The 22891-nt window shown below is 41.5% G+C and overlaps 2 protein-coding genes across 3 annotated transcripts in view; both read left to right on the forward strand.

Annotated features, from left to right (window-relative positions):
* Positions 1-1946: 1946 nt before the first annotated feature.
* LOC112241034 (zinc finger protein 239-like) lies at positions 1947-8885 on the forward strand. The gene is made up of 3 exons (XM_024409221.2): positions 1947-2453; positions 7100-7277; positions 7639-8885. Exons 1-3 carry the CDS (start codon positions 2445-2447, stop codon positions 8628-8630), a joined length of 1179 nt encoding a protein of 392 aa, XP_024264989.2. The 5' UTR covers positions 1947-2444; the 3' UTR covers positions 8631-8885.
* Positions 8886-16713: 7828 nt separating this feature from the next.
* LOC121844144 (zinc finger protein 664-like) overlaps positions 16714-22891 on the forward strand; it is a 49256-nt gene continuing 43078 nt past the window's right edge. For both annotated transcript variants that reach the window (XM_042314061.1, XM_042314060.1), the window contains exons 1-2: positions 16714-16937; positions 22688-22865. In XM_042314061.1, the coding sequence (XP_042169995.1) occupies positions 16929-16937; positions 22688-22865 (187 nt within the window). In that variant the 5' untranslated portion in view covers positions 16714-16928. The remainder of the gene's footprint in view (positions 16938-22687; positions 22866-22891) is intronic.

Here is a 22891-nt window from a genome sequence, read left to right on the forward strand (position 1 = left end):
AATAAACTTGCTGCATTTCATTAAATTGACAATTCGGTGACCTGTCATGGGGAAGTTTAAAAATTACACAATACCTGTTAGTGATGTTGTCAGCTGGAGATGATGTGCAGAAGCTTTTATGGATCTGTAGCGTTGCATGATGTCTACTTTAATGCGAATTAGCATTAGTGACATTTGAGAGTAAATTGTGCCGACTATATTGATAAGTCACCTTCTCCGAGAGAGATTTACACGGTTATCAAAATGTCTCCCCAGGGTAAGCCTATTGGAAATCACCTATTGGGAAAAATGAATGGTGGAAAACAAATGGATCCATTTCCCTGTTTGGCCACTAGGTTTTATGGGTATTATGACTCGTCCACGGTGGGGCTCTATAGAGAGAAATAGTAATGGCATCATTTTATAGGCACTAATTTTGCCATGGTTCGCTGGACAAAGCCTATGGGGAAATGAATGGTGTTTTTGTATGGTGTTTGGATAAATGCAGACAATAAGGTCTGTGGAAACACAGGTTTAGATGCTATACAATCTATCAGCGAATGTCACTTCTTGTGAATTTTGAAGTATTTATGTAATAAAACAAAGCTCATCACAAAGGCTTCATAATTCATAAAGGTCATACTCACTGACTGCTATTATCTCATAGAACAAAAACGTATAAGATCTCCTTAGCCTGTGCGAACCTTATTTCGCCATCAATTTCAAAACCCAAATTTTTCCCCATTAATTTTTCCCATTGGGATGGCTGAATGAGCCAAAAGTAACTAATTTCCGAGTTTTAAGACTACAAGCTGAAGAGCTCATATAGCTCGACATTGACATGATTGGTTTACGGTAAGTGAGGTGGTACTTCCTGTATAAACACAAACTCCTTTCCTTGACAACTTCCTTCCAGCAGTGTGTGGCAGGGAGATTCCTAGATGTGAGAAGTGCGCAGGAGGACCTGAGAGAAAGGAATGTGTAGTATTGATGTAAAAAGTTGTGTGTATAAACTGTAGGGATACACATGGTGCTGGAGATCAGATGTGTCCAGTGAGAGAAAGACAGGTTGAGGTTACCAGGATCACAGTAGTGCAGAAGGTGTTGTATGCTGAGGCAGTGAAGAGAGTAGTAGAGTGAGATGGGTCCAGGGTGAAAGATCCTGAGAGGATCCCTGTGATTAGGTAGAGGTCACTAGAGTGAGATGGGTCCAGGGTGAGGGATCCTGAGAGGATCCCTGAGATTAGGTAGAGGTCACTAGAGTGAGATGGGTCCAGGGTGAGGGATCCTGAGAGGATCCCTGAGATTAGGTAGAGGTCACTAGAGTGAGATGGGTCCAGGGTGAGGGATCCTGAGAGGATCCCTGTGATTAGGTAGAGGTCAATAGAGTGAGATGGGTCCAGGGTGAAGGATCCTGAGAGGATTCCTGTGATTAGGTAGAGGTCAATAGAGTGAGATGGGTCCAGGGTGAAGGTTCCTGAGAGGATCCCTGTGATTAGGTAGAGGTCAATAGAGAGTGACAGGAATAACATGCTTCAGGAAGGTTGTTTGTTGTTAATGTTGTGTTCATGGCCATGGTTGTCAACTGTACCACAGGAATAGAATGTAAATCACAGTGGATAGATGTGGTGGCAGCTGCAAAGAACTTGGGTGTATAATATTTTACTGCAGAGTTACAAGGTGTTTTGAACAATAATATCCCGTCCTCCCAGTCTGCTGGCCTGGTGTTGGATCAGAGGGCCAAAGAAGTGGAATAATTATGACTTTTTAATGGGTGTAGGGTTAGTTGGTTGGGCATTTTTTTCAAAGTGTAATGATTTCATTCTACAGAATAGTACTACAAAATAGTACGCTGATAAACAGACAAATCAGTAGGTGGCGACATGCACTTAACAATTGTATGCGAAGCGCTTATAATACCGAAGAAGAAGACCGTTTTATTGCTTTTCAACAGCTCTCGCGGGAAGTCTTGACTTCGACCACGGTTGCATTGCTGTAAATGGACACTGAGGACGTCGGATTGAACATACATCGGGGTTTTCTGGTTCACTGCACGGATAGCGCTGCTGCAATCAGTCTGGTATTTTATAGGCTTCCATTACTGGGCCTTAGACAATTAAAACTATCTGGACTCCCGAAGAGGACGTTGTTCCAACAGACTCGTATAGAGTTAGACGATAACAGACAACATGATTCTTGGTGAATAGGGTGTTGAACGTTTTATTGACTTTAATAGATCAGGTAAAATCTTATCCAGGATCTTTCTAAACTAAGATTAGCCCACATCAGACACTTATTTGTCACCACTTAAGTTTTGATATTGATAATGACATCTGATCGCTCTGATCTAGCTGTTTTTTTAAAATCTGAATTCTGCAACAAAGAAAGTAACTAGTGTAGGCTAGCTACAGATTTACTGTCACTTTTTTATTTGAATAAACGCTGAAGAAAGAATAGCTTCCACTATGGATCGGGTAAGTTTAGTTTACTTTTATTAACAGTATGCCTAATGTGGTGTATAACATGTCTAGGTCTAGTTATCAACTTTGATCTTCCATATCCATTCGTTTCATTTGAACAACTGGACAGAAAACAAATGGTGGCAATAAAACCCTGGGAAATGTTGTCCTTCAGCAAAGTAGCCTACTAGCCTAAAGCGCACGCATTGATACAAGGCAATGCGCAACGAGCAGGTAAAGTCAGAACCATGGAGAAATAATGAGGCTAAAGCTACGCCTTGCAGTAGCGGTAAAATCACCAGGAAGCCAGTGATAATTGCGTTGTTTGCTCTATAACCTGTTAGTTAATATGCATTGACAAGACAGTGGCAGAATAAATTCAACCACACTTTTTGTTCAGTCATACATTTTGCAAGTAAACAAAGTTACATGACCTTATGCATGATCAAGCCAGTTATTGTTTCCCGACATTTTAGAACTACTAAATAACTATTGATTTAGTTACCGCAAGTCACAAAGAAAACGGGCTGCCTCCACTTTTCCAGCATTACCTCAGGTGCACATTTCCGTTCATTTAAGAACCAATGACGTACTTCCTTTTTGTGGCATTTCTGATACGAGTTTATTTTCAGCTTCATCTCAGAGTTCTAACCTGGTCAGCATCTCTGTTGCTTGGCAACAATACAGCTGCTAGTAGCTAAAGTTAGCTTGTTTGTCCAAAGTCCAGCAGCTAGCCTCTGTAGCTTAGCTAACAGGCAATGAAAGATGTAATTGTTTCTGGAAGGTTTGTTAAAAATTTTACTAAAGTTACCTAACAGACAAGAACAGCTGACGATAGCTAGTTCATGTCCAAACGGCAGTCCTACATTTTTCCACAAAACATAATTAGCGAGCTAACGTTACATCAGTTAAACAAAATTGTCACTCTGTTACCTTACAATGCAATACAATGAACTTTTGCAACTTGTAATTATTCTAATCAAATGGAGAGACTTTTAGATTTCTACAAAACCATCCAACTTTATTATTAATTACGGCAGTAATGGAGCGTTAGTGGTCACCAGATGGTGTAGAGCAAAAAGCCCAAATAAGCAGGGTTATGTTACTACTTTTTATAGTCCTCCTGAGCCCACATAACTAACAGATTTGTGAAATTATACAAGGGTACAGACAGTAACAGACAGCAATATTTACATGGCGCCAAATGTCTGTCTCTAGGTCATTTACAGCTTGTTTATACAGAAATTATAATACAACATTGGACACTAGATCCTTCCCTCAACAGATGAAGTCCAGTGTCCATTTGCGATGTGAAAGAGAAACTGGGGGGAGAGTTTTCCTGGCCCTGGCAGAACAGCATTTGACACAGACACGAATCATGCAGTGGAATGTAGTTTAGCTCTTATCACCAAGGCATTGTAAATAAACTGCCAGCATTAAGCCTCATTAAGGCTCCTCTCAGGCCAACAGACAGTGTGAAAGTACTAATTGAAGAATATTCTAATAAAAGGTCATTTGAATAACAATGTTGTAATTTCTACCAAACACTAGCTAGCTATGACATCGCCAAAGTCAAGGATCGGTAGGATAGTCAGTTTTAGGAGGGCATGTGTGGCGGCGTGAATAGGAAGCCGATTCTAGATTTAATTTTGGATTGGAAATGTTTAATATGACTCTGGAAGTAAAGTTTACAGTCTAGCCAGACACCTAGCTATTTGTAGTTGTCCACATATTCTAAGTCAGAACCGTCCAGAGTAGTGATGCTAGTCGGGCGGGCGGGCGCAGGCAGCGAACAGTTGAAGAGCATGCATTTAGCTTTACTAGCGTTTAAGAGCAGTTGGAGGCCACGGAAGGAGTGTTGGATGGCATTGAAGCTCGTTTGGAGGTTTGTTAATACAGTCAGTTCTTGAAAAGATGTACGTGGAAAACAACGGCACAAGATGGCAGCTTCAGCAAGTCCCATTACTTTGTTTGTACCGATCCTCACGTTGAGAGCATAGCAGGAGGTACACAGTCTTGTGGCCTTAGAGCTTGTGTTATTTGTTTATGTAACAGTAAAGTCTTTACGCCCGTCCCCTCGCCCCGACATGGGCGCGAACCAGGGACGCTCTGCACACGTCATCAGTCACCCTCGAAGCATCGTTACCCATCGCTCCACAAAAGCCACAGCCCTTGCAGAGGAAGGGGAACCACTACTTCAAGGTCTCAGAGCAAGTGACATCACCAATTGAAACGCCACTAGCGCGCACCACCGCTAACTAGCTAGCCATTTCACATCGGCTACATTTAGAAGGGCCAAATGTATATAGAATGTTGTCATTTGCGTAGAGGTGGATCAGGGAATCACCCGCAGCAAGAATGACATCATTGATATACGCAGAGAAAAGAGTCAGCCCGAGAATTGAACCCTGTGGTATCCCCATAGAGACTTCCAGAGGTATAGACAACAGGCCCTCCGATTTGACACACTGAACTATCTGAGAAGTAGTTGGTGAACCAGGCGAGGCAGTCATATGAGAAACCAAGGCTGTTGAGTCTGCCGATAAGAATACGGGGTATGCCATTCAAGCTCACAGAATGGGACCGCCGAGTACTGAAGCGTTGCACGTAAAAATTGTTTATCCTCAGTTCCAACATTTCATACCGGGTACCAAACTGCCTCTGGACGCAATGTCAGCATAATAACTGTTGGTCGGGAGTTTCATGAAATGGGTTTCCATAGCTGAGCAGCCGCACACAAGCCTAAGATCACCATGCGCAATGCGAAGCGTCGGCTGGAGCGGTGTAAGGCTCGCCGCCGACGGACAAATCTGGGTTTGGTGGATGCCAGGAGAATGCTACCTGCCCCAATGCATAGTGCCAACTGTAAAGTTTGGTGGAAGAGGAATAATTGTCTGGGACTGTTTTTCATGGTTCGGGCTAGGCCCCTTAGTTCCAGTGAAGGGAATTCTTAACGCAATAGCATACAATGACATTCTGCCCTTCCAACTTTGTGGTAACAGTTTGGGGAAGGCCCTTTCCTGTTTCAGCATGACAATGCTCCTGTGCACAAAGTGAGGTCAATACAGAAATGTTTTGTCGAGATTGGTGTGGAAGAACTTCACTGGCCCGCACAGAGCCCTGTCCTCAACCCCATCAAACACCTTTGGGATGAATTAGAACCCAGACCCGGAGCCAGGCCTAAACGGCCAACATCAATGCCCAACCTCATGCTCGTGGCTGAATTGAAGCAAGTCCCAACAGCAATGCGCCAACATCTAGTGGAAAGCCTTCCCAGCAGAGTGGAGGCTGTTATAGCAGCAAAAGGGGGACCAACTCCATATTAATGCCTGTGATTTTGTTAAGAGTTATTCGATGAGCAGGTGTCCCTATACCTTTGGTCATGTGGTGTATGATGGGATAGTCGTGTAAATGTAACACAGGGACACTGAAAGTCAATCTTAAAATAATCATTGTTTTATCAGCATGCTGGAGAGGTCAAACTTAGAAGTATAAAGTACCGTTCTGAAGGTAGCTCCCTCAGGGCAGTCCCATTAGATCTCTTATAGACTGGTTACAGACAGGTTACATAGTCATAGTTTCCCTCCATACTTTCGCAAGGCACTGTAATAGCCTCAGATATGAGGTTTACATCTAATTGTTGGATAAGATGAATGAGTGAGGATGATACTGTTTGTAAAATTGTGTAATGTGATTTTGTACTTTTATTGAAGGAAACTCCAATTCCCTTTGGAGTTGAACTAAATCAGAGGACCGCCTATGAGCCCAGTTAGGGTCGGGCATCCTGGGACAGCCCTTTTCTGCAATTCCGAATAAAACCCCAACTTCGAGAAATTCTCAGTAGATCATGTTTTTCTCAATCATGAGAGGACAAAAAGGTTGCAGACAGGGAGAGGGGGATGGGGCTTGCTGTTCCCAAAAAGGGCAACGTCATGACAGTTGGATATTTGTCAACGGCCATTCCAGTGGTGTGGAGCTTGGGGTGGGGGAGGGGCTAATGCCCCCCCAAACCCTGATTATATAAATGTATAGGATAACATAACTCTGCTAGAAACCAACTGTAAAAGGCACCAGAAAGCGGTGGCTCTATTCTTCATGGGGATAACTGTATAAATTGACATTCATTTAATTCAGGGTGGAAGGTAAAACCAAATAATTGATGGATTTAGCTCTAAATACTACATCATTATGAACAGCAGTAGTTCATGTGTTTTGCTTTTGCCTCTGGTTATTACGACAAATCACGGTTTCGCAGGGTGTTGGCGTTCGCCAACATTTTGGAAAGGGGAGGGGACATTCGGCCCATATCTTGAGAAGGTGGAGCTCTTCCTTCTAGCATCTGTTAAGCTCTCATCCTAACACGTATGAACTCAACTAAATCGTGCGGTTGACTAATTACATGAGACATTAGTTCTGGGTTAACCAAGATTGGCTCAGGGGTGAAAAACTTGTTCAACTCCAATGAATACTCAAAGGTTCTGAACATAAGACAGGAGGCATTACAAGTGTACTACGTTTTTACATTAGTAAAAAAATCTACCACTAACATTTGAAAAATTTGCTGAAGTGATTGAAGTGTGAAGTAGAGAAAGAAGGTATTATAAAGTAATCAAATGTTTGGTCTAATGATATTCTATGTACAATACTTCTGTGGTCACCAGGACAGAGCTAGTCCGTCCCCCTCCAACCTGCCGGAGTCCCCTGGTCACAACTCTCCTGGTAGCACCTTACTGCTGGATCTGAAGAGGGTTTCTGTGCGGCTGGTCGACTGCAGGAAAACAGCAGGGCAGAGTGGAGCTGTGAGAGAAGGACACAAGGAGGGAGATTTGATATCATCAAGTAAGAACAATGGGGGTGTGGATGAGACCACAATATGATTCTGTAATTTCTGTTAATTGATTGATAAACAGTAAACACTCAGTGGCTAGTAAATTGTCGATCCAGTTTCGTGAACGGAGGGGGTGTACTTAATAAACGGGCCACTCCACTGAGTGTATATTGATGATCAGGGCCACTAATTGTAAGGTTGCTGGTTAGAATCTCTAAACCGACTAGGTGAAAAATCTGTCCATGTGCCCTTGAGCAAGGTACTTAACCCTAATTGCTGCTGTAATTCTCTCTGGATAAGAGCGTCTGCAAAATAACAAACTTATTTATTCACACATATTTCCAAAACCTAATTATTCAATGTCTTTCACAGGGGACACCCCTAACTCTCGTTCTCTCAGTGGGAGGGGCTTATCATCTGGGGAGCCTCAGCCACACGATGTTGCTGAAGAGACAGAGAAGACTCTCTCCAAATCAGAACATCTCAAGAAACCCCAGCAGAGACGTACAGGGAAGAAACCTCACTACTGCTGCTCTGACTGTGGGAAGAATTTCACAAGCCGAAGTGGCTTCATTATTCACCAGCGGATTCACACCGGAAAGAAACCGTACTGCTGCTCTCAGTGTGGAAAGAGTTTCACTGCTTCTCAAACCTTAAAATATCATCTGAGAATTCATTCAGGGGAGAGGCCTTACCCCTGCCTTGATTGTGGGAAAAGCTTTGCTTATTTGGGCGCCCTAAACATACACAAGCTAACACACACTGGAGTGAAGCCTTATAGCTGTGATCAATGTGGGAAGAGTTTCAGTCAGTCTGGCCACCTGACAACACACCAACTAACACACACTGGAGTGAAGCCTTTTAGCTGTGATCAGTGTGGGAAGAGTTTTGCTCTAACTTCCTCCCTGACTAGACACCAGCGTACACACACTGGAGAGAAACCTTATGTCTGTCTATGTGGGAAGAGCTTTGCTGTAGCTTCCAATCTGACTACACACCAGCGAACACACACCAGAGATAAGCCTTATAGTTGTTATCAGTGTGGAAAGAGCTTTGCTTCTTCAGAAACACTAACTATACACCAGCGCATACACACAGCAAAGAAACCTTTTTGCTGTGGTCAGTGTGGGAAGAGCTTTGCTGTAGCTTTCTCCCTGATTATACACCAGCGAACACACACTGGAGAGAAGCCTTATACCTGTGATCAGTGTGGGAAGAGCTTCAGTCAATCAGTACACCTGAATACACACCAGCGAACACACACTGGAGAGAAACCTTATACCTGTGATCAGTGTGGGAAGAGCTTCAGTCAATCAGGAAACCTAAATTCACACCAGCAAACACACACTGGAGAGAAACCTTAGATGTGTGGAAAGCTTTGTTCATTTAGGGCCTATGTGGAAAAACACCAGAAAACTAAAAATGTCTTGTATTTCCTCTCCCTCCTATCTGACACCGGTTCCAGATCCCTAAATAAAAGGATCAATAGAAAACATCTAGTGAACAGTCATCTTTCCATCTCTTTCTTAAAACAGTTGATTTAGTCTGATCACCATAAACCTGTTTGGAACATACAGTTGAAGTCGGAAGTATACATACATCTTAGCCATAAAACATTTCAACTCAGTTGTTCACAATTCCTGACATTTAATCCAAATAAAAATTCCCTGTCTGACCTGTCCTAGGTCAGTTAGGATCACCATTTTATTTTAAGAATGTGAAATGTCAGAATAATCGTAGAATGATTTATTTCAGCTTTTATTTCTTTCATCACATTCCCAGTGGGTCAGAAGTTTACATACACTCAATTAGTATTTGGTAGCATTGCCTTTAATTTGTTTAACGTGGGTCAAACTTTTGGGTAGCCTTCCACAAGCTTCCCACAATAAGTTGGGTGAATTTTGGCCCATTCCTCCTGACAGAGCTGGTGTAACTGAGTCAGGTTTGTAGGCCTCCTTGCTCGCACATGCTTTTTCAGTTCTGCCCACAAATATTCTATAGACTTGAGGTCAGCGCTTTGTGATGGCCACTCCAATACCTTAACTGTGTTGTCCTTAAGCCATTTTGCCACAACTTTGGAAGTATGCTTGGGGTCATTGTCCATTTGGAAGACCCATTTGCGACCAAGCTTCAACTTCCTGACTGATGTCTTGAGATGTTGCTTCAATATATCCACATAATTTCCCATCCTGATGATGCCATCTATTTTGTGAAGTGCACAGAATCCCTCCTGCAGAAAGCACCTCCACAGCATGATGTTGTGGCGCACTGTAGGCCTGATGCGTGGTGCTGGCACTGGTGGTACTGGGCCGAGAACACGCACAGGAAGCCTGGTGCGGGGAGCTACCACCAGAGGACTGGTGTGTGGAGGTGGCACTGGTTAGACCGGACCGTGCAGGCACACTGGAGCTCTTGAGCACCGAGCCTGCCCAACCTTACCTGGCTCGATGCCCACTCTAGCCCGGCCAATACGAGGAGCTGGTATGTACCGCACCGGGCTATGCACCCGCACTGGAGACACCGTGCGCTCCACAGCATAACACGGTGCCTGCCCGGTCTTTTTAGCCCCCCGGTAAGCACAGGAAGTTTGCGCAGGTCTCCTACCTGGCGTAGTCATACTCCCTGTGAGCCCCCCCCCCAATACATTTTTGGGGCTGACTCTCGGGCTTCCATCCGCGTCGCCGTGCTGCCTCCTCATACCAGCGCCTCTCCGCTTTCGCCGCCTCCAGTTCTTCCCATGTCCATTCCTCTTTTCGCTGCTCCTGCTGTCGCTGCCTGTCACCACGGCGCTTGGTCCCGTTGTGGTGGGTGATTCTGTTACGGTTTTCTTCGGGTGAAAGAGAGTCGGACCAAAATGCAGCGTGGTTAATTCGATACATCTTTAATAAAAGATGAAACACGAACAATACAAAAACAATAAACGTAACGTGAAAACCTAAACAGTCTATCTTGTGCAAACACACACAGAAACATGAACAATCACCCACGAAACACTCAAAGAATATGGCTGCCTAAATATGGTTCCCAATCAGAGACAACGATAATCACCTGCCTCTGATTGAGAATCGCCTCAGGCAACCATAGACTATGCTAGAAAACCCCACTAAACCACAATCCCAAAACCTACGAAAAACCCCCATACAAAAACACACCACAAAATAAACCCATGTCACACCCTGGCCTGGCCAAATAAATAAAGAAAACATAAAATACTAAGACCAGGGCGTGACAATTATGGCCAAACGGTTCTATTTTTGTTTCGTCAGACCAGAGAACATTTCTCCAAAAAGTATGATCTTTGTCCCCATGTGCAGTTGCAAACCATAGTCTGGCTTTTTTATGGCGGTTTTGGAGCAGTGGCTTCTTCCTTGCTGAGCGGCCTTTCAGGTTCAGAAGCTTCTAAAGCCATGTCAATTTTCTGGAATTTTCCAACCTGTTTAAAGGCACAGTCAACCTGTTTAAAAGGCACAGTGTATATAAACTTCTGACCCACTGGAATTGTGATTGTGAATTATTAGTGAAATAAGCTGTAAACAAATGTTGGGAAAATTACGTGTCATACACAAAGTAAATGTCCTAACTGACTTGCCAAACTATAGTTTGTTAACAAGAAATGTGTGGAGTGGTTGAAAAACAAGTTTTAATGGCTCCAACCTAAGTGTATGTAAACTTCCGACTTCAACTGTAGATGCAGTAAAGAAGTCAATCGAACTCGAGCAAAACAATGGAATTGCCATGGAAATGTGTGGGAGAAAAGGCCATGGGGGAATAATCCTGAATCTCTTCATTGCCCCCCAGCAAAATTATCCTACGTTTAGACTATTGTTTATATGTGTATGTCACAATATATTGAGGTACAAATCAGAGTATAATGCTTGTATGCCAACCCCAACGAGCAAATGTGAATTTCATATTCCCCAATCAACTGCATTACAGTTAAAAATGATTGACTACCACCACCAGATACTAGCTATGCTAACCAGGGTAAGCATTTAGAAGTCACTTCAACTTTTAAACGTTATCCTGAAAAAACAGCCAAATATATCCAAATTGGACTTAAGTAACAACATTGTGAGCCTGTTACAATACATATAGTGCATTTGGAAAGTATTCAGACCGAGTGACGATTTTCCACATTTGGTTACATTACAGCCTTATTCTAAAATGTATGAAATACTCCCCCCCGCCTCAATCTACACACTACCCCATAATGACAAAGCGAAAAGTTTAGGAATTTTAAAAAATGTATTTAAAAAATGTAACTATATTTTATTTACATAAGTATTCAGACCCTTTGCTATGAGTCAGGTGCATCCTGTTTCCATTGAGATGTTAATACAACTGGTTTGGAGTCTACCTGTGGTACATTCAGTTGATTGGACATGATTAGGAAAGGCACACAACTGTCTATTTATGGTCCCACAGTTGACAGTGCATGTCAGAGCAAAAACCAAGCCATGAGGTCGAAGGAATTGTCTGTAGAGCTCTGAAGCAGGATTGTGTCGAGGCACAGATCTGGAGAAGGAACCAAAACTTTTCTGCGGCTTTGAAGGTCCCCAAGGACACAGTGGCCTCCATTCTGAAATGGAAGAAGTTTGGAACCACCAAGAATATTCCAGAGTAAGGCTAGAGTAAGGCTGTGACATAATAAAATGTGGGGGAGGTGTCGTGGAAATTTCCTGTATTTACCTAATCATGAGCGCAAACCACACACAAGTCAGAGTTATCATAAAGTCCATCTTTAATTATATGAGCTACATCACAACCCTGTGAATCTCAAATCAATTCAGTGTCTATCAATGAATTCTCTGAGAGTCCTTACACATTGCAACTGAGATCCTTTATAGCAAAGACACACATAGCCAGACAGCATTGGGTATAAATTATCGTTCAGCTTTGTCTCCCAAACTATGTTATTTTCTTGCTCTCAAGACCATAAAACAAAACCTATCAACAGGCATATATCAAATACCCCCTCCTTGACAAGATCACAGAGACACAGTGACTGGCACACAGACATTGTGGAGCCAAGAGATAATTGATTTAAAAGATATGTTTACATATGAAGACAAGCTTGACCCCTCCCCTCTCTGCGGCCCAAGTAACTGACCCCATGTCAGAGAACAGAGAACTGCAACCGGCCAACAGTATTATCCAAAAATAACATTCTGATGAGAAGTAACTCACAAGCATATGATGAATATAAAACATCTTATCTATGTTACCAACTCATTCTGATTATTCCCCAACAGAGGGGGGAAATCAAGGGGTCTGAATTAAGGCTGACCCCAAATTAGTCGATTGTTTGGTTGTCTGACTGTTGGTTTTAGTCAAGTAGTAACGTGTGTCTCACACACATACATTTTCGGATCAAGCATGAGTAGGCTTTTAGTCTAGGCCTCCAATTGATTAGTTACCTTAGATGGGCTTTTAGTCTACACTTCCAATAGATCAGTTACCTGAGATGGGCTTTTAGTCTAGGCCTCCAATAGATTAGTTACCTGAGATGGGCTTTTAGTCTAGGCCTCCAATAGATCAGTTACCTGAGATGGGCTTTTAGTCTAGGCCTCCAATTGATCAGTTACCTTAGATGGGCTTTTAGTCTACACCTCCAATAGATCAGTTACCTGAGATGGGCTTTTAGTCTAGGCCTCCAATAGATCAGTTACCTGAGATGGGCTTTTAGTCTAGGCCTCCAATAGATTAGTTACCTGAGATGGGCTTTTAGTCTAGGCCTCCAATAGATTAGTTACCTGAGATGGGCTTTTAGTCTAGGCCTCCAATTGATTAGTTACCTGAGATGGGCTTTTAGTCTAGGCCTCCAATAGATTAGTTACCTGAGATAGGCGCATATATATATATATACTCCTCCCAAATTTTGTAACAATGTGGAGGGCTCTTTAGCTCCGCGTTGATGGTACATCCTGTAGAAAACAAACTCACTTCTTGCACTGTTTCGCGAAGAGCAAGAAGTATGAATTCCCTAACTTCTACTGATGTCGTATCACCATAAATGCTGCATGGCCAATGCAGATGTCGGATTGACCATGCAGCGCAAAGATGCACTTTGTGCTTCTCTCTCCTGCCAATTTGTGCACATTCATTGTTTCATAACTTCATTGTGTGAATTGTTTGCGTTTGATATCACTTCCCCATTACATATCACCAATAGTGCATTCAAACGTTAATTCCTAATCTACAATGTTTGTTACTTTGGTTACAGTAATTTCTGTTCATGCATTCAATATAATTATTCCAGTATTATTGTCGGAGTCGACACGTTGTTTGCAGACCGCACAACCTATGCTGCACTTGTGAGAAACAAGTTTTGGTTGATTTCATTCAATTGATGTGTTTTGTCATTTTAGTCAGTCTTTTGTTTGGAGCCTCCTGTCAATGTTGAGTAAGGACCCGCATGCATAGAAGTAGACCTGTAGGCTACCTGGCCTGCGGGCAAATGTGTGTACATAAATGTGCCCATTTGGAGATCTGATAGTATTTCTGATTGGCTTAACGCACCATCACTAATGACCCGTGGAGCTTCTCAAAGTAAATGTTGTCTTCTTTACCTCAAAACAGCAAGCAAACAAAGTCTGTTTTTACATCCATTGAGAATTGCAATAGTTAATCATTGTATTTGGAAAATCTTTCCAGCTCTCTCACTTTAAATAACCAGTGTGAAAAGATAAAATGCCATGCTCTGATCTAGTGGAAATGTCATAATAGGCCTACCTGATCACTTCTTATCAGTGCTCGACTTGGACTGAGACCGGTTCTGGTATTCATGCTGGTACTGTTTATATTTTGGTGCATTAGCGCCACAATACTTTTGAGCTAATATTCTACAAGACTAACAGAAGCTCAAGCAGTAGAACATTTTGAGGTGCCGGTACTCAGCTCCATTGAGCTCCTGCCGAAGTTTCTTATCCCTTGCACAAATGGCCTACAGCTGTGTCTATCCAGAGCTCATTGGAACAGGAAACCGAGGGTTCATCTCATCTTTTTCTTCATGTTGCAAGTTTGCTAGCATAAGCTTAGAGCCGGACCCAAGTTAATAGTTGACATAAGTTCGTTGCAGACAGGCCATGTGTCGCCAATGTGATTCATAGGATATTTCATTTGAAAAAAATCAGGATATTTTCTACCTGCAGGCTGCAATGTTTATTTGTTGGCTTTATGTAGGCTATTTTTACATAGTTGGCAATTGCAATAGAAGTTACTTTTTAGGTTTGTACCATTTATTAAGATTTGGCTAGGTTTGTTTAACCACATGACAAATGTGCATATGAAAACCATAACTGGCACGCATATTGGTAGAAATGGTAAGATATATTGGCATTCCACATGAGAAAGGTTGCCAACTCCTCCTGTAGCCCATTACTGGCAACTTCAGGAGAGTAATGGTAGAATCGGAGAAAGCCAGCAGGAGCGGGAGGAGAACAGTTGGATCGGGTATGTTTTTTTATCTAGATCTCTGGCGCCCTCGAGGCATTTGCCTTATTTCATCAAACCGTAAGCTTAAAATCATCAGATAAGATCAGTGCATATAGTTAATTTTATTAAAACACATTGGGTGTGTCTATATGTAGAAAAATACACTTTGAAACATTTAGATCAATCAGTTGGTTAAAAGAACAAATTAATTTCGGTCTACAGAATTTTTTTGTCGGGATAGCCCTTGTCTGAATACTTTCCAGATGCTGTATATCATGACGATTTGACGAATATCCACTTTGTTAGATCAGATTTGTTGAACGATCTTCGTTCCATTGACTCCTTTACTGCATCTATAATATGCAGCTCTGATCTAGAAGCAGGTTTGCCATTTCCATGCAATATCACACATTGTCATCTAAATGGATAAATGTTATATATTATATTGATTTAAAAGTCACCTTGTCCGACAGAGATTAACATGGTTATAAAAAATGTCTTGCCAGGGTAGGCCTACATGAAACACAGCCCTTATAGTTAGTGTTTCTAAAATCTCCTAGGGGATAAATGAATGGTGGAAAAACTATTGGAACCATTTCCCTGTTTGACCACCATGTTTTACGGGTGTTATGACACGTCCACTGTGGGGCTCTAAAGCATGAAATGGTAATGGTATCTTTTTATAGGCACAAATGTTGCCATGATTGGAAGCCATTTTGGGGGGAGTGACGTTTTTGGATATATGCCAAATATAAAGGTCTGGAATACGTTTTGTTCTATGAGAGTCTTCATCAGCTAATGTAACTTTGAAGGATTTATGTAATAAATATTGTAATTGTAATTCTTTAAGGTCATTAACTGACTGATACTATCTCATAGAACAAAACCTATAAGTTCTCCTAAGACTTATTTTCTGCATTTATTCTAAAAACCCTATTCTTTCTCCCATTTAATTTTACCCATAGAGATGGCTGAACGAGTCATAGGTAAACTCATTTCCGGGATATAGGACTACAAGCTTCTTTTTTTTAAAGGACGACAAGCTCTATAGCTCTGTATAGTTCCACATTGATATGATTGGTTGATGGTAGGTGGGGGCTCTGGTCTAGATGTTCTTTATCTGAACGCGGTAACAAAGAAAGTAACTATAGTGTAGGCTAGCTACAGATTTACTGTCACTAAGAAACGCTGAAGATTTAATAGCGTCAACAATAGATCGGGTACATTTTGACTTATTAACAGTTTTCCTACTGTGGTGTATAACATGTCTAGTTATCATCTTTGATCTTCCATATCCATTCGTTCCATTTGAACAGTTGGACAAAATAAACAATGGTGGTAATAAACATTTGGGATATTTTGTCCTTCAGCAAAGTAGCCTACTAGCCTAAAGCACACCGATTGATACAAGGCAATGCGCAACGAGCAGGTAAAGTCAGAGCCATGGAGAAATAATGAGGGCAAAGCTACAACTTGCAGTAGCGGTGTGTAGGTAAAAATCACCAGGGAAGAAAGCCAGAAAAATAGCCATATTACATGTTATAATAATTGTGTTGTTATAACCTGTTAGTTCATATGTCTGGACTCAGCTGAGACAAGAAGACAGCGGCAGAATACATTCAACCAGACCTTTGTTACATCATAAAACTAGAGAGCAACATCTGTCCTGTTAAGTTCACAAGAAATGTTGCATGTAACAGTTACATGACCTTCAGAATGGTCGAGCAAGTGAATGTTTCCGATGTTTTCGGACTACTTAATGAACAACTATTGATTTAGAGTTACTGCAAGTCAAAGAAAATAGGAGCTGCCTCCACTATTCAAAAATAGCCTGCATTTTTGCCATTAAGTTAACACTATATATTTGAGGGAATACAGTTATTTTCTAGCATAATGACTCCCTAAACCGCCTCACCCACTTGAAGAGAGGTGTTGATGACTATATACAGTAGGTGGCGGCACCTCTTAAACACCACAGAAGAAGCTGAAAAGCATCAACAGGAAGTACTTTGTTACCATCCTCTATCTCGTTTTCAAACTAAAATAAATTCCACAGGATCTTTCTGATGTAAAATTTGTCTCCATTTAAATCCAGTTTTGATATGTAAAAGGACGTCTGATTGCGCTGGTCTAGCTTTTCTTTATCTGAACGCCGTGACACAGAAAGTAACTCTAGCGTACACCTTTACTTTCATGGTGTTTTATTTGAAGAAAGAATCGCTCCCAAGATGGATCGGGTAAGTCTGGTTGACTGTTATCAACAGTGTCCTTACTGTGGTGTATACAACGTCTAGGTCTCGTTTTCTTTGACCTTCCACATCTATGCGTTCCCTTTGAACGTCTAGACAAAAGAAACCAGGGTGGTTATTTCAGCAAAGTAGCCCACTAGTCAATCGCACACAGATTGATGATTCAAGCAATGGTTAGCAGGTCAAGTCAGAACCATGGAGAAATAGTTAAACATAGGCTACACCAGTGATGTATATAAACCCTGGATTGGCCATTGAGAGGCTACACCAGTGATGTATATAAACCCTGGATTGCTGATATGTATTGGCCATTGAGAGGCCACACCAATGATGCATGTTACGTCTCACTTTTGCAACATTTTTCATATTATTTAGTTCTATTCCATTATGTTCTAGTCTCGCGGAGTTTGCATTGGTTGAAGCTCAATGTCAAATTAACATTTCCCTACCATCATATCTAAGCCATTATGAAGCCAATCTCGTAAATCAACTTGACAACACTCCCCACCTCTCAGGATCTGTCCAGCCGTCACGGAGTAACATATTCTTAACTTCTAACAGGGTCCTTAGCAATTGAGTTGTCAGAGTTTAGTCCCACCTAGCTCCAATGATATAAGTCAAATGAAAACGAGCAAAGAGCTACCATAATGACATTTAAATCAAATGGTCACTTTGAGTCCATTTGTAAGCGCAACAGATTTGATTACTTATTGCTCTCACAGGCACATTTCTGTCCATTAGGAACCAACTATGAGATCCTTTTTTGTAGCATTTCTGACACATTTTTAGCCGTATCTCAAGAGTTATCTAAACGGGTCAGCAACTGTTCTACAACAACACAGCTGCTAGTAGCTAAAGTTAACTTGTTTGTCCAAAGTCCAGCAGCTAGCCTCTGTAGCTTAGCTAACACCAGTCAGTTGAATGCTAGATAGCTAATGAACAGGCTAAGGTAGCTAGCTATATTTGTTTAAGGAAGGTCTGTTACACAACTTCAACCATTAGCTAACTCTAGCCAGACAACAGCTGACTAACACAAGGTAGCTAATGTTAGTTCACTTCCAAACGTCAGTCCTAAATATTTCCAAAACATAGCTAGCTAACTACATCGGTTCAACAAACCAACACCAAACGTTGGGCAAATTGTCACTTTGATACCTTGCAATACAAGTAGGCTTTTCCAACACACACTATAGTCGAAGCTATGGTAAGAGCTAGCCATATTTCACTGTCAAGACAACTCAAACTGTAGCTGAGAAAACAAAATGCACATTTAAACATGTGCAGTGAGCAAATGTATGCTGGCTAGTATCAGAACAAACTCCTCAGTTTCAAACATCCAGAATACATTCCAGTATGCTCCTTCTCCTGTCTTCTTGACATTGTGATCCAAATCTGTGCTGATCAACTCTGCCATTAGACAGGCTTGATTGTATTTACAGCTCCATCTGGACTCTCCCTCAACTTGAGACATCTGTGGCACATTGTTTTGTGTGGAAAACGGCACGTTTTAGGGTGGCCTTTTATTGTCTCTAGCAGAAGGAGCAACTGTGTAATGATCATCCTGTTTAATCAGCTTTTTGATATGCCACACCTGTCAGGTGGATGCATTCTTGGCAAAGGAGAAATGCTCACTGACGGGGATGTAAACAAATTTGTGCACACAATTTGAAAGAAATAAACTTTTTGTGAGAATGGACAATTTCACTGAGTATACAAAACATTACACTTCTGTCATCATGAAGTGCTTTGAGGCTAGTTAAGGATCATATCACCTCCACCTTACCTGACACCCTAGACCCACTTCAATTTGCTTACCTCCCCAACAGATCTGCAGACGATGTAATCGCCATGACAATGCCCTATCCCATCTGGACAAATCAAATCCAAGTTTATTTGTCACGTGCGCCGAATACAACAGGTGTAGACCATACAATGAAATGCCTACTTACAGGCTCTAATCAAAAGTGCAAAAAAGGTACAAGGTGTACAATAGGTAAGTAAGGAAACAAAACAACAGTAAAAAGACAGTGAAAAATAACAGTAGCGAGGCTACATACAGACACCGGTTAGTCAGGCTGATTGAGGTCGTATGTACATATAGATACGGTTAAAGTGACTATGCATATATGATGAGAGGAATACCTATGTAAGAATGCTGTTCATTGACTATAGATCAACCTTCAGCACCATAGTACCCTCCAAACTCATTAAGCTCAGGGCCCTGGGTCTGAACCCTGACCTGTGCAACGGGATCCTGGACTTCCTGATGGTTTGTCCCCAGGTGGTGAAGGTAGGAAACAACACCTCCACTATGCTGATCCTCAACACTGGGGCCCAATAAGGTTGCGTGCTCAGCCCCCTCCTGTACTCCCTGTTCACCCATGACTGCGTGGCCACGAACGCCTCCAACTCAATCATCAAGTATGCAGACGACAACAACAGTAGTAGGTCTGATTACCAACAAAGATGAGACAGCCTACAGGGAGGAGGTGAGGCCCCGGGCGGAGTGTTGTCAGGAAAATAACCCCTTCCCTCAATAAAACAAAGGAGCTGATCGTGGACTTCAGGAGACAGCAGAGCGAGCACAGCCGCATCCACATCAACGGGACCGCAGTGAAGAAGGTGAAAAGCTTCAAGTTCCTTTGTGTACACATCACTGACAATCTGAAGTGGTCCACCCACACAGACAGGGTGGTGAAGAAGGTGCAACAGCGCCTCATCAACCTCAGGAGGCTGCATAGATTCTGCTTGGCCCCTAAGACCGTCACAAACTTTTACAGATGCACCATTGAGAGCATCCTGTTGGGTTGCATCACCACAAGGACATCAACCACCCGAGCCACGGCCCATTCACTCCGCTATCATCCGAAGGCGAGGTCAGTACAGGTGCATCAAAGCTGGGACCATCCCTAGCTGGCTACCACCATTACTCAACCCTGCACCTTAGATGCTGCTGCCCAATGTACATAGTCATGGAATCACTGGTCACTTTAACAATGTTGACATACTGTTTTACTAACTTCATATGTACTGTATACTACTGTATTTCAATCAATGCCACTGACATTGCTTGTCCAGATATGCTATACATTTCTTAATTCCATTCATTATTTTAGATTTGTGTGTCTTGTTATGAGTTGTTGGATACTACTGCACTGTTGGAGTAGGACCACAAGCATCTCGCTAGATCTGCAATAACATCTGCTAAATATGTGTATGTGACCAATCAAATTTGATTTGATTAAGAACACCTGCTCTTTGGCTCAATCAAGCTAGTTGTCTTCTGAAATCGAATCAAATTGTATTTGTCCCATGCGCCGAATACAACAACCTTACTTACAAGCCCTTAACCAACAATACAATAACAAATCATTAGTTGTCAACTTTACTTACAAGCCCTTTTTAACCAACAATACAATAACAAATCATTAAAGAGCAGCAGTAAAATAACAGTAGCGAGGCTACCGTTGAAGTCAGAACTTTACATATACCTTATAGCCACATACATTTAAACTCAGTTTTTCACAATTCCAGACATTTAATCCTCATTAAAAAAGTTCCCGTCTTAGGTCAGTTAGGATCACCACTTTATTTTAAGAATGTGAAATGTCAGAATAATAGTAGAGAGAAGGATTTATTTCAGCTTTTTATTTCTTCCATCACATTCCCAGTGGGTCAGAAGTTTATATACACTCAATTAGTATTTCATAGCATTGCCTTTAAATAATTTAACTTGGGTCAAACATTTCAGGTAGCCCTTCCACAAGCTTCCCACAATAAGTTGGTGGAATATTGGCCCATTCCTCTTGACAGAGCTGGTGTAACTGAGTCAGGTTTGTAGGCCTCCTTGCTCGCACATACTTTTTCAGTTCTGCCCACAAATGTTCTGTATGTTCATTTGTAAAAAAATACAAATTAAATGGAAAAACATAACTCCCCTTTGACATTATGGGGTATTGTGTGTAGGCCAGGGACGACATCTCAATTGTATCAATTTTTAATTCAGGCTGTAACGCAACAGAATGTGGAAAGTCCAGGGGTGTGAATACATTCTAAAGGCACAGTATATCAATGTTGCTATGTCTTAGTGTTAAATCATGTTTGAAAGTGTTAAAGCTGCAATATGTTTTGTTTTTGGGAGAATTCACATAGCAATGTCAGTTATAGATCTGTCATTCTCATTGAAAGGAAGTCTAAGAATCAGTAAATCTGTTCTGTGTGTGTTATTTCTATGCTTCCCATTTTTATTTTGTTTTTCAGTCTTACTTTCGGTTTTGTGCACCAGCTACAAACATCTGAAAATACAATATTTTGGGTTATGGAAAATATATTTCACAGCGGTTTGTTTAGGTGGTACAACAAATCTCTACAGTGCACTTCTTAGCAATTTTAGCAACCAGGAAATGGTGGAGCAATTTCTGCATAGGCGTTTAAATAATATTTGTAAGTGTTACATCATGTTTTATTGTGTTACACCATGTTTTTGGTAGGCTAGATACCATGTTAAGGAATTCCTAATTATCTTTCCTTCCAACGTCGTCACTTGCTCACTTCCCTGATTTTGAAAGGAAATGATTTGTATAAAACATATGGTGTGAACACCCACGAGCCCATGCTTCCACCAATCCAATGCCGTTAAGTTGAGTTTTTTTCATCACTTTGTTGCATTTTTGAAGTATGTGGTACATTTTCACAGTTCTAAACACATGTTTCCAAAGGCCATTTACAATTAATTACATGAAAAAATATTTTCCAGTAATTTGTAAACAATACATTTAACTATAATTTAATCAAATTGCTCAAAACTTAACTACTAAACAAATTGTATAGTGTCAAGTTTAAGTACAGTTTGAGAACTGTATAAATTGACATTCTTTTAATTTATGTTGGAAGATCAAGCAAAGCAGTGTGACAACAACAACACAGTTACAGGATAAACAAAGTCAATAACACAATAGAAAAATCTGTACACAGTATGTGCAAATGAAGTAAGGAGGTAAGGCAATAAATAGGCCAATAGTGGTGAAGTAATTAGAATTTAGCAATTTATACTGGAGTGATATGTGCAGATGAGGATGTGCAAGTAGAAATACTGGTGTGCAAAAGGGCAGAAAAATAAAAACAAATATGGGGATGAGATAGGTAGTTGGTTGGATGGGCCATTTACAGATGGGCTGTGTAGAGCTGCAGCGATCGGTAAGCTTCTCTGACAGCTGATGCTTAAAGTTAGTGAGGTAAATATAAGTCTCCAACTTCAGTGATTTTTGCAATTTGTTCCAGTCATTGGCAGCAGAGAACTGGAAGGAAAGGCAGCCAAAGGAGGTGTTGGCTTTGGGGATGACCAGTGAAATATACCTATGGTGCATAGTGATTTAACAGGTGTTACAATCTTTCACATTTTGGAAGGGGAGGGGACATTCGGCCTGTATCTTGAGATGGTGGAGCTCCTCTTTCCATAAACTCTTAAGCTCTCCTAACACGTATGAACTAAATTGAGCGGCTAATTTGTTCAACACCAATGAATGCTCAATCAAAGGCTCTAAATAAGAAGTTCCATTTGAAAAATTTGCCAAAGTGATTTAAAAAAATACTAGACATTTGTGTAAAGTAGTGAACGATTACACACTTCAGGAGAACGGTGTTATAAGGATGCACCCAATCAATCAGAGATTTAGACTAAAGTAATCAAATGTTTGGTCTAATGATATTCTATGTACAATTCTTCCTGTGGTCACCAGGACAGAGCTAGTCCGTCCCCCTCCACCCTGCCGGAGTCTCCTGGATACAACTCTCCCGGTAGAGCCTTACTGCTGGGTCTGAAGAGGGTGTCTGTGTGGCTGGTCGACTGCAGGAAAACAGCAGGGCAGAGTGGAACTGTGAGAGAAGGACACGAGGAGGGAGATTTGATTTCATCAAGTAAGAACAATGGGGTGTGTGGATTA

Source organism: Oncorhynchus tshawytscha, unplaced genomic scaffold, assembly GCF_018296145.1.
Source record: "Oncorhynchus tshawytscha isolate Ot180627B unplaced genomic scaffold, Otsh_v2.0 Un_contig_4912_pilon_pilon, whole genome shotgun sequence".
Classification (NCBI taxonomy): Eukaryota; Metazoa; Chordata; class Actinopteri; order Salmoniformes; family Salmonidae; genus Oncorhynchus; species Oncorhynchus tshawytscha.

Coding starts and splice junctions, on each gene's coding strand:
- LOC112241034 (XM_024409221.2), top strand. Junction 7,278..7,638: donor GGGAGATTTGATATCATCAA/GTAAGAACAATG, acceptor TGTCTTTCACAG/GGGACACCCCTAACTCTCGT.